This window comes from Cotesia typhae, unplaced genomic scaffold (assembly GCF_013202065.1).
Source record: "Cotesia typhae breed Kobodo isofemale line unplaced genomic scaffold, CoteBio_Ctyphae scaffold_152, whole genome shotgun sequence".
In the NCBI taxonomy this organism is placed as follows: domain Eukaryota; kingdom Metazoa; phylum Arthropoda; class Insecta; order Hymenoptera; family Braconidae; genus Cotesia; species Cotesia typhae.
The window spans coordinates 1,689,515-1,701,627 of NW_027423776.1; the positions used below are offsets into that span (position 1 = coordinate 1,689,515).

At 39.0% G+C, this 12,113-nt stretch overlaps 4 protein-coding genes across 4 annotated transcripts in view; 3 read left to right on the top strand and 1 right to left on the bottom strand.

Annotated features, from left to right (window-relative positions):
• The first annotated feature begins 298 nt into the window (after positions 1-298).
• On the top strand, positions 299-1,138 carry LOC141535927 (NF-kappa-B inhibitor cactus-like). The gene is made up of 2 exons (XM_074256093.1): positions 299-320; positions 369-1,138. Exons 1-2 carry the CDS (start codon positions 299-301, stop codon positions 878-880), a joined length of 534 nt encoding a protein of 177 aa, XP_074112194.1. The 3' UTR covers positions 881-1,138.
• Positions 1,139-3,786: 2,648 nt separating this feature from the next.
• LOC141535930 (uncharacterized) lies at positions 3,787-4,566 on the top strand. Its single transcript, XM_074256100.1, has one exon. The coding sequence runs from the start codon at positions 3,787-3,789 to the stop codon at positions 4,564-4,566; it is 780 nt and encodes a 259-aa protein (XP_074112201.1).
• A 43-nt stretch (positions 4,567-4,609) lies between these two features.
• LOC141535931 (uncharacterized) lies at positions 4,610-5,182 on the top strand. The gene has a single exon (XM_074256101.1). It carries the CDS (start codon positions 4,610-4,612, stop codon positions 5,180-5,182), a length of 573 nt encoding a protein of 190 aa, XP_074112202.1.
• Positions 5,183-11,709: 6,527 nt separating this feature from the next.
• The window catches only part of Cpap3-b (cuticular protein analogous to peritrophins 3-B), a 39,444-nt gene continuing 39,040 nt past the window's right edge, over positions 11,710-12,113 (bottom strand). Inside the window, exon 4 of the mRNA XM_074256106.1 lies at positions 11,710-12,055. Within this exon, the coding sequence (XP_074112207.1) occupies positions 11,941-12,055 (115 nt within the window). The 3' untranslated portion in view covers positions 11,710-11,940. The remainder of the gene's footprint in view (positions 12,056-12,113) is intronic.

Here is a 12,113-nt window from a genome sequence, read left to right on the forward strand (position 1 = left end):
ATGGTGTAGGGTTTGTATTGATACATTAATAGAAATATTGAGAATAATGTAAAATAGGTTTTTACTAATTTATTATAATTCGATATTTATCATAAAGTAAGGTGAAAAATATCACTTGTAAAATGTGAAAATGCCACAATTGTAACACTTGTATAAACATATAGTAAGCAATATCATTTAATTATTTATAATATTGTTGATTCAAGTGTATTTCATTCGGAAACCAAATAATTATTTAATTGAATAATAAAAATAAAAGTTTTTCTACATAGAATTAAATGATAATTGTGACTGTGTTATGTTACAATTATACAGTTCAGGTGATAACTTATGACATTGGTAAGAATTCGTTATCACGTACGACATAGTATTTACCGGACTCAGGAATGAAGAAGGTGATAACTTGGTGCACTACCTTTGCCACAGCGGTAGCGTCGAAGAATTGATTTTGTTGCATGATTTAATCAACGACAAGAACCGGTACACTTTGGTGGAATATAATTGGAAAAGACAACAGTGTGTACACATTGTTGCATCTCAGCAAGAAGACGCCGTAGAAAAGATGAAACTCCTGATACTCTGGGGCACAGACGTCAATGGAAAGGAGTTGAAAGGAGGGGATACACCTTTGCATTTAGCAGTGAGGGCTCAGAACTACACCTTGGTAGAATGGCTGTGTCAGCAGCCTAACATCAACAGAGAAGCTATGAACAACGACTTAATGACGCCGTACCATATTGCCTTATTCGCCAGGGATGATAAGATGATGGGCATCTTGAAGCAGAACGGTGTACAATGCAGGGTTCCCCTGCAATCGGAAACCAATTCTTATGATGAGGACTACCAACCAGAGTGCAAGTCTCAAAGGCTTCAGTTGTGATTGTGATGTGAGACCTTTTGCAGTGACTAGGTTCTATAATTAAAGTTTTAAGTAGTTCAGTTTGCTTGTAACCAAAGAAACATGTGCTTGAGCAAAAGCTTGTGCAGAACTTATAGTTACTAGCGTCTAGATCTCTACGTATGTGTCTTGCGCGAGATTGTGTTACAAAAAACCGACTCAAGAAATGTCTATGATTTGCCTATTGTTGTACGCAAGAAGTTTGCACATGGCTTGAGAAGGTACAGAGTGAAAGATGCATAGTTTACTGTGATATAACAGAGTCAAATTCTTGTAGAAGGTTTGCACAAAATTGGCAATTATTATCTGTTATAATTATCTGCAGCAAGACCCCTAGGTGAGACAACGACGCTAGCAACTATCATACTTGAGAGCATTCTTGCGCGAGCCTTTTAAAAGAGTGGTATATGGAAAGTAACTGCTCATCATCGACTGTGAAAAAGTAACTTAACCCTTCAAGTAATTGTTTCTCGTCACAATTCGTAATCTAATTAGCTTAAGGTTAGCGTCCTAAATAATTAAAATACTTATATAGTTTAATAGGTAAGCAACTCTGTTATCTTTTCTGTGATAACAAAAAATGTACATTTCTTGCATAGTTATTGCAGCTAGTTAACAGATAGTTTAGTAAGAACATATATTATTTTCATTATCATCCATAATTCTTAATTATAATATGTATATCAGGAATGTGGACTAGATAGGATCATAATAGCAAATTACATTATTATTTCTGCGACGTTTCGGTCATTTATTAGACCTTCATCAGGCATCTGAAAATTACACAAATTAATAACTAACAAAATAACATAACAATTGATATTTGTTACAATTGTTACAATTCCAAGATACAATTCCAATATTTACCCATAATACGAATTCTAACAATCACTATCTTACATTGCACAGTTGCCTTAGTCATATAAATCATCACAAAATTAACAAAATTGATAGATTCATTAATTATTCTTACTATTAACTCAGAAATAAAGTACACACGACACTGATAAAATTGTTATTGCGTGGCAACAGTTAACTCGAATCTAAACTTTATGTACTATACCCCAAAGCATTCGTCATACAAACTAGCGCTGCTTGCTTGAAATATTCGATTCAATTTAGTAAGAACGTTCCGCGTGATGCACTCATATGCTTACGTCAGAAAGACTTGTGCTTATACATGTTGCGGTAGGACTAAATCGTCGCATTAGTGCATAGTTTATAGAAATATTAGAGTAAGTACTATAATATATTGACGTCGGACTTATAATTTATTTTCAGTCTGAGTAAATTTAGTCATTGTTTGGGTTACTATAAGAAATATTAGAGTAAGTACTATAATATATTGACGTCGGACTTATAATTTATTTTCAGTCTGAGTAAATTTAGTCATTGTTTGGGTTACTATAATTAAAATTAATTAATTGTGTCGGAATGATTTTTGGCAAGGATGTATAGCAATCAAGATGTAAACATTGTATGACACCATTCGTCATGACGCGCATATTCGTATGACATATGCGCAAAAATATGAGAGTGTTCATTTAGGTCACCGGTCATCAGCTTTGTCTCGTAACAAGGTTATGTCAAAGAGTATAACATAATAAAACAAAAAAGTCCTTATTTTTTGTTCTTTGTGAATATCTTTGGGCCGAAAAACTTGGCCCGAGTCTAAAAGCCCTAACTGGTGGTTCCGCTGATAAAGAAGGTTCTCGTGACATTTAACCGCAAAACGGATTATCATATGATGGTTGTTAGCATATCTAAGTTGTCTTTGTGAAGACTAAAAGGATTCGAACAAAATGTACACAGAATAAAACGGTTTAAGTATCGTAAAATTAGCATAATTTAATATAATATAATAAGTGTGTGTTACTTTATTATCAATCTCATTGAATTTCTCCAAGAAACTACATCTATCTTGTAGCTAAGACTTTGTTTTTTTCACACATTTTTACCATGTAATATTGTTTAGCTGTTAAGGATACTTACTTGTATGTATTGTATATGCATTTGTGGTACATTTTTGTTCATTATTAAAAAAGCTATAAGAATAACGTATCTGCGCAACATTAAATCATCTTTGAATCTATAAGTAGCCAACATTTATACACGATTAAAATTCACTACGTGCCAGTCACAGAAATACCCATATTTCAAGTCATTGGTTTCGTTATGGCTACTATGCTATCTAAACTTCACCTTTGTCGAGGACGAAATATACGCAGCATTCCCAGGTCGTTGATTCCTCTGAGGAGGATATAAACACTGGATGTACTCTGGTGATTCATTCTGTCTAAATTTACCACGCTATACAGACTGCGAAATTTTACAGGGCAATAATGTCTAATAACATTTCGATCATACTACCAAGTGTGTGGGGTTATTATCCATCCTTCTTGGTCGGGCGGTTAGTCCACGCTCACCTGACTGAGCATTGGGACCAATTTCATAGCCTGATTGGTGTCACCATCACCCTGGAAAATGTCACAGCGGTCTCGGAGTATTACGTCCTCGACATTATTTGGTTTCGAATTGTGGGAGACGCTACTGATAATCCGTTTCGCGAGGATTATTACGTCCTTTCCATATAGTGAATCTTGTACTAAATATGTGCAGTGTTAGTATTAAGCAAATTTGTGTTAGTGTTAAACGATCTTATTGCCTAAAGGTTTTATGGTGTATATTAAATGTTTTATGAAATTTTCCGTTTTTTTTTTTCTTATATCTTTTAGTGCGAACCTTTCAGGAGAAACAGAGAAGGTTACGGCTAAGCTTGAGGTAGGTTGACTGTATTGTGACGTCTCAAGCTCTGACCTCACGCTCTGACGTCATCGCTCTCTAACTAGAGGTAAAATTTTGCTAAGTCCGTAATTTTCCTGATTAAGATGATTACTAGTCATCTCATAAAGCAAACACAATCTACATTAGAACTCCAAGATGTCCCCGTATTTCTATGGACCGACTCTTCAATAACACTTGCATGGGTTAAAAATAACCCCATGAAATGGAAAGAATACGTTGGAAACAGAGTTTCATCTATTCATCAAACACTTCCAAACGCCTGTTGGAGATACACGTCAGGAAAACTCAATCCAGCAGATTGTGCTTCAAGAGGCCTAAACGCCTCTCAACTAATTAGTCATCATCTCTGGTGGAGAGGTCCACCTTGGTTAGCTCAATCTCCTGAATATTGGCCAATCTCAGTAGCTCCATCTCCAACAGAAGATCTAGAAGAACGACCTGGCATTTCACTAACAGCAGTAATACAACCAACAATCTGGGACTTGATCGATCTTCCATGTGTAAAAACCTTTCACAAAGACCTCAACAAGTTACTACGAATAACAGCACTATGTCAACGAGCCATCTCATGTTTCAAGCGGATCCCCAACTCGAACGTATCAACATCTACAATTGGACCTGCAGACTTAGAGAAAGCAAAACTATTTTGGATAAAAGCAACTCAGCAAGCATACTTCTCATCCGAGATCAGCACCATAATGTCAAGAAAACCCCTAGCAAAATCTCATGCCCTCTCTAGACTAACTGCAAGATTAGATCATCAAGGAATACTTCGAGTTGGAGGACGTCTTCAAAATTCTCAACTTGATCATGACAGCAAGCACCCACCCATCTTACTTAGAGCTTCAACGTCTACTCACTAATGATGGTACAAATTGGAAATTTAATCCCCCAGGAGCACCTCACATGGGAGGAAAATGGGAAGCTGCAGTGAAATCTGTCAAACGTCATCTCCAATCATCAATATCAGAAACCAGCTTCACATTTGAAGATTTTTCTACTCTCCTAGCACAAGTTGAAGCAGTACTTAACTCAAGACCTCTCAGTGCTCTATCAGATGATCCAGAAGATCTCTCAGCCTTAACTCCAGGCCATTTCATTCGAGGAGCTGCGCTCAACTCCATACCTGAGCCATCTCTAACTTCCGTGAACGAATCAAGATTATCTCAATTTCAAAGGATACAGGAACGATTCCAACAATTCTGGAATCGATGGTCAACAGAATGCTTATCTGCACATCAGTCCATCTCAAAGTGGCGCAATCAACAAGACGATATCAAAATAGGGTCTTTAGTGCTAATAACTGATGAAAGATTTCCTCCCTCAAAATGGCCTCTCGCGAGAGTAATTCAACTTCACCCTGGGAAAGACGGACTTACTCGAGTAGCCACTCTCAAGACAGCCACAACAACGCTCACTAGACCAATTATCAAGTTAGCTCTTCTCCCACTAGCTCCTCATCAAGAATCATCCGATTAAAATTCTGCATTCCTGCAGTGGACTTACTCGAGTAGCCACTCTCAAGACAGCCACAACAACGCTCACTAGACCAATTATCAAGTTAGCTCTTCTCCCACTAGCTCCTCATCAAGAATCATCCGATTAAAATTCTGCATTCCTGCAGAATTTGGGGGGGAGGGGGAAATGTTGAAAAACCCTCAAACTATCAGGTACTAAAAAAAGCGCGAACCATGACGAGAGAGCTAGTAGAAAATTATTCTAGTAAAATAGTGGGAAATTATTCTAAATTTTAATTGGGCCGCTACCTTCGAAACCCCCACTCAGCCCATCGGAGCTAGCGAGCCAATGTATTCACCTAATCCAATCCCCCCTCAAATTACCAGACTGTTTAAAAGAGGCAGCGAGGAGAGCTGCAACAACAGTCCACTTCTAACCACTGAGCAAAACCAAGAAGAAGAAGAAGAAGAAGAAGAAGAAGAAGAAGAAGAAGAAGAAGGAAGAAGGAAGAAGCCAACAGTCTACAGTAAGCGAGCAAGGCTTAGTATACAGTGCAGTGTTTCGGATACCAAGCGTGCAAGGCTTGTATATCCGCAACTCAACAATCAAGCCAACTTGGATCAACTCGGCTAAGCTAACTACTGACGAGTATCATCAAAACAGTCCTTTTGAGGGCTAACATTGAAACAGTTCTTTTTAGAACTAATTATTCCTCACTCCCACTTTGAGAGTGAGAATAAGTCATCTCAAGACTACTACGTAGTCTTAACGACACCGGTCTTTTTCAAGGCCATTAAATAATTGAGGCTCTTATTAAAGAGCGTGTGACTTACACGTCATCTCTAGAATACTACACCACAACGGTCTTTTTCAAGACCAACAATTGCACTTAATTGTAAGAAAACCTACCCAAGTTTGAAGGAAGGTGCCGGTATTAGTACTGAACAATTATCAATAGTTTTATCAATTATAAAAATAATCGACACAAGTCGAAATATTCAAATTTTATTTACTAGAACATTCGCTAGCTAAGTTTTGCTTGACCTTGGGTATTGGAATTTATTACGATACAAAAATTTATTGACGCTTGACCAAAATTCCACGAACAAAAATTTGTTGATTTTTTCCAATGACAAAAATTAATCAATTTTACTAAGTTAATTGTTATAAAAATTACAACAATAAATTTAACGAATTCTTCGGATGTTAATTAATTAATTGATAATTTTTAGTTGTTAAGATTTTCCCGCAAGGTAGATTGAGTGACCCTCGGGTATAAACCCCCATGAAAATCGCTAAATCCAAAACTAGCAAATATTCAACTGTTAATTATTAATAAATTAATCGTCGATTAAACGATCCTATAGTAATTAATTAGGAGAAGTAACTGGGTATTAGGTAAACCGCGGTCCACTTCTTTCCCACAGAGTAATAATTGATACTTTGACGAACAAAACGATGATCTAACTCACTCGTTGAGGATGAAGTCCTAGTTGTAGTTGGCTTCCTTCGTCTCGTCACTACACTCGGGAACGGTCCTTTTTGATTTCCGTGGCACTCAGTCTGGCGGTCACACTACTTCTCCCTTTTCCACTGCACGGTTCACCTATTTTAACCCAAACTCACCCCCTCCTATTCTCCCTTTAGGCCCCAAGATCGAGACGCGCCAGTGCTATGTCGAATAATTATCGATATCTGGTGACTTATCGATTTAGGGTAATTTTACCCTGTTACAATATATATATATATATATATATATATATATATATATATATATATATAATCTTTTCTTATTTAATTGCTAGGCATTTAGTAATAAATTATGAAATCTACTTCCATTTCGGCTGCAGAATGGCTCTTTTTTATTGTTACTCTTGCCTCCTTAGAGATGTCACCATTTATTTTGGCGTCGTAGATTTTCACCCTTTCGAATGCTAGTAAGTCGACTGGCACGGCTCCTGCTATGACCGATACGGTCGCTTCTGAGGCCGTGCGGTGGCACAGGTGACTCTGAGCGCTTCTCGTCATTGCACTGCCGCTATCGTGCGCCGGTAGGTCTTCTGTTTAAGGATATCGAGTGGACTACTTATAGAAGCACCCTCCTTTTTCTGGTTCGTGGTCCCACCATGTTGGTCATGATTCTTGACAGGTTTGATACTGTCTTGTTTTCTTCCGCGCAAGCGTTTTCAAGGTGTTCTTAAAAAGACAGATTTTCATCGATCCCTACTCCTACATAACACAGTGCTCTTGTAGATTTTAGACTTTAGACTTTCTGGATCACGCTGACTGTCGATCGTCCTTTCCATAAGCCATGTTGGTTTGTGGCAAAGCCTTCAGCACGATCGATGTCGTTGCGTCGTCTTCCCTGTATGAGCTTTTAGAGCAGTTTCCCAGCAATCTCGAGTGGTCTGAACAACGAAGGTGTTACTCGGCTACCTTTACCTTTGTCCAACAGAACCAGCCTTTGCCACTTTCAAGCCTTTGGAAACGTGCCGGTTGCTAGGTACGCATTGTAAGCGTTCAGTAGTATATCTGGGTATTCCAGGGCTACAATTTTCATCACCAATGCCGGGATTCCATCAGGGCAAGGTGCTTTTTCTGTCTTAAGAGTCTTCGCCGCATCGTGTATTTCTCTAGTTTTGAAAAGTGTCACGCTGTTTTTCGTATGGTGTCTTCTTTCCCGTGGTGAATGTTTGGGAAACAGAACCGCTACGATGGGTTTTACGACAATTTGGTAGGATTTACCCCAGATATCTTTGTCAAAGTCGTTACAGGTCTCTTGCCACAATTTCGCTTTGCTTGTTTTGATAGCCCGGCTTAGGGTCTTTTTGGCCTGCATGTACTCGTTCAAATGTAGATCTTGATTGGGGGAGCGTTCCGCAGCTCTCGTTGCTGGCTGACGTAACTCGTGGCAGTTTTTTTTTTGGTTCTGCTACGTCTGGTGACCACCAGCATGCCGGCCTGTAAAAACTCCGGTTTTTCAGCCCCGGCATACAGGCGTCGTAAGAGGCAGCAATTACTTTTATCGTATTTATAACGATTTTTTCAGTCCCGCTGCGGGTTTTTAGGATCGGGTTGTTTTGCAGAGTAGACCAGCTTTGTGTAAGTGACTTTCGTAGTGTCTCTACATCAAACTTTCTGGCGTTCCACTTCCACTTAGAAAGGTCGCGTTGCGAAACCGGAGTAGATGCCTGTCAAACGTTGAATGTCACAAATTGGTGGTCACTGTCACTGTATTCTTCGGATACAGTCCAGTCTTCGATTACGTCGGCAGTCCTTGGAGCCGCCAACGAGATGTTGAGGATGAGTTCTTGGTACCCAGGTCTTTTTAAGGTCGTGGTACTTCTGGTATTCAGCACTATAAGGTCGCGTCTAGCCACGACGTCAGCGACCTCGTTTTCTCTGGTGCCAGAGAAAGAAGTGCCCCTCTCAGCCGATTTAGCGTTAAAGTGGCCAGCTATGATGACTTCGCCGTCGAATTTAGTGAACGCATCGTCTATGTTTGCCAGCTTCTGTCGGAACACACTAATCCCTTCATTTGGTGAAAGGTAGACGCTCATGAAGTAGGTTGTAGGGGTTTGAATCCAAACAAAATCTGCTCCACTTCCGCTGTTGTTGGTGGTGACGTTCTTTGTTTTCACAATCCAGATTACTGCCGTGCCAATTTCGGCTGCGAACCATGATCTATCATGAAGGTTTATATATTGTTCGCAGATGAAGTAGACTTTGATCTTTTCTTTAAAGGCTCACTAGTGAAGTAAGTTCTGCGCTAATGTGCATCTATACAGATTTCCTCGTAGTATACGCGTCATTTCTGCCCTCTTGTAGTTTCGGCAAGTGCGGTGCGGAATGCTTTAAAAGCCCCGCAGCAAGAAATATGACATAAACCATCTTGAGCTTCTTTGTCTGGTGTACAGAGGAAGCATTTTGGCTTCTCCGTGCAGTCTGCAGATTTTGTAGTTTTCTCCGCCACACTTATAACAACACTTGCTTCTGTCCAGTCCCGTTCAATTTCTCGTTTGGTGCCCAAAATCAAGGCATTTAAAGCATCGGATTACTTTTGCAACTAGACATATTCGACAGTTAACCCATCCGATCATTATATGAGTTTTGTCAAGGATCTTAATCACTCTTACCTCTTCTATCTCGCAGAAGGCCTGATTACCTTGTGCTGTAGGTTTTATCAAATTTACATGTTTTATCTCCAGGCTGTCGGTAAATTCATGTTTGAGTTCTACACGAACGACGTTCTCGGTTGCTGTTTTTATCGTAGCCGTGAAAGCAGCAGTGTCTTTAGTCTTGCGACTCATTTCTAGGAGAATGCCCCCGCGTTTCATTTGTTTGATAGGCTTTATGTCTACTCCAGTCTCTGTCGGGTTAACCTTGGCCTTGATTTCCTTGAGGAGATCGGCGTACGTTCGCCCTTCAGCTGGTTGGACTAGCACGGCCTTTATTCTTATCGTTCTCTTTCTCGGTTTCTTTGAGCCACTCTTACTTGGCTGGTTTTGGGCTTCAGTAAATTGTGCCGTTGACTCCTGTTCTCTTTCCTTCTTTTTCTTTTGCCAAGTAACTTTGATCCATGTGTCCTCTCGGGCAGTCTTTTTCTGTGCTGGATTGTCACTTGCTGAGGAAAGGCCGGGCGTAGTGGAAAACTGCCTTTTCTTGTTGTTGTGCTTCCTTTGCGGTAGCAGTTTCTCAGGAGTGACCAAAAGTGGCTGTGGTTTTGTGGTGATCCCCGGAGATATTTGAGTGATTGTCGCTGACGTTGTTAGTGATTTATTGGTCAACTTATATGCCGTACCAATAGACGTAACCAATTTTCTGATTTCATGATTTTGATTCTTCTTGTCTTTGATGAAGACGGTTAATTCGATCTTGCTACCGAACCTCTCCATTGGTGACAGTTGGCCGGTAGCGGTCAGTGCAGAGTTAATCCTTCCTCGGTAGGTTTGAATAATGACGAAAGCAAAAGGTCTTTCACTTTTTGGAAGAACTTTCATTGGCTGTCTATTTTCTACCATCTGGGCTGTTTTCGTGCTCCCTGTAGCATTCTTAGATAGCGAAGCCACGGGGTCCACCCTGCCGTCCTAATAACGGTCGCTTGATAACGACGAGTTCAGACCCGTTTGCTCGCCTTTCTTCGCCAGCACTTGGGTATTCATCCCCTGTACTGTAAACGATGTTAGAAATTGTTCTGACAATTCCATAATATTTCGATACCTGACGTATCTGGCGTAGTAAAATTTTGCAACCTACAAAAATCGTTTTTACGACAGTATACACATTCAGTAGTTCTGGCGCTTCGTCAATGAAGATATGAATGGAACTTGACATCAGATTCTGCTTCATCTGTGGACAACATTCTATTTTCTTAAAATAGTTATTTTTAAAAGCGGCATAATGGCCGAGCGGACTAAGTCATTATCCCGGTAGTTCAGTCGTACATCATGCCGTGAGGCGAGGGTTCGAGCCCCGACGGTTGTTAGAGTAGTTCCAACACCAACTGTCGGGGGTCGCTCCGGTAGCCGAACTGTACTGGCATGGGTTTTCTCTGTGGTTTCCCCATCGACAATATTCCAATAACCGATCGAAAGGGGCGAGGAATAGGATATATGCAGTACAGAAAGCACAAGTCGGTCCAAAGCCGCATGGAGAATAAAAAGAAAGATACGTGCAAGAATTTGAAGGTGATATGTTGATAATAAAAGTGGAAAAGTCGATGAATATGTTGATAATAAGCGTTGAAAGATTGTGTTGATAACATAAAAGCGGGGAGCACATGTTGATAATAGAGAATTGAGAAAAAGACTATATGTGGAGACGCTGAGACAATCAGCCTTGCAAAAATCAGAAAAACGGTATACAAGTAAAATTCATAATAATAATAGTTATTTTTTATACATATGCGTAAAGCTAGGGATACCAACAACTTGCAGTGACGTCACAGATTTGAGGCTATGAGCGCATTCTCATCAAGACCGTGTTAGTTATGCGGTCGAGTAAAGCAAGTTAAGCCGAAATAAAGACACTTTGTGCATGAAGATTCTAACAAAATTTTTGTCACATCAACGACCGAAGTTGGATTTGATAGAGAAGTAGTCAAAAATGTTTAGTTACTGTTTATTTAATTTAAAAGTACAAGAATTATGTCAAAACATAAAATACTAATGATATAATGTTAAGTAATGGTTTTAATTATTTCGTTGATATTTTATTCAATTTCATGTAATTTTTTTTTTATTTTTTAAACTATAAATCCTTCGTTGTTCGCGTCTTTTCTAGTTTCTCGCTCGCCCTACAGTGAGTCTATATAGGTTGACTACCAACAAGAAGTCATAAGATAACTCGAGTCATCTATTGCGTATTTTAGCAATCGTGTAGGAATGTAGAGACGGATAGAAAAAGAGAACTTACTTTTCGATACTAGTGCGAGGTAAGACAACTAAACTATAGATTGCCAGGAATCGTATACTTTACACCCTCTGCATGTTGCTCGAAAATCTAGCTTTCACGGTCAATATGGAAAAAATAATTCAAATTAGTTCAAATTATTTTCAAAAAGTATACTTCTTACTGCTGTGTTCAGAAATAATAATTTACTGATCTGATAATGTATTTATCAAAAATGACGACTACAGAATTTAAAAAATGACATTTACACTCAAACAATTAACAAAAAGAGCTCATAACTTCAGTCATACAGTGCGTTCTAACTTAATATTTAATGATTCTGTAATCATTAATGGGGTATTCCTGTGTACATGAACAGAGTTATTTTCTTAAGATCTGGTGCGTCTTCTTGTAGCTTTAGTTGCATGGTTCTCTAATTTGGGTAGAGGATTTTCGAGAGCATCTAACTCTTCATCAGTCAGTCTATCTTTGTACCAATCAGAACTATAAATAAAAGAAAAGAAATCATTATTACAGTTAGTACAGTTATTTTAATCTAAAT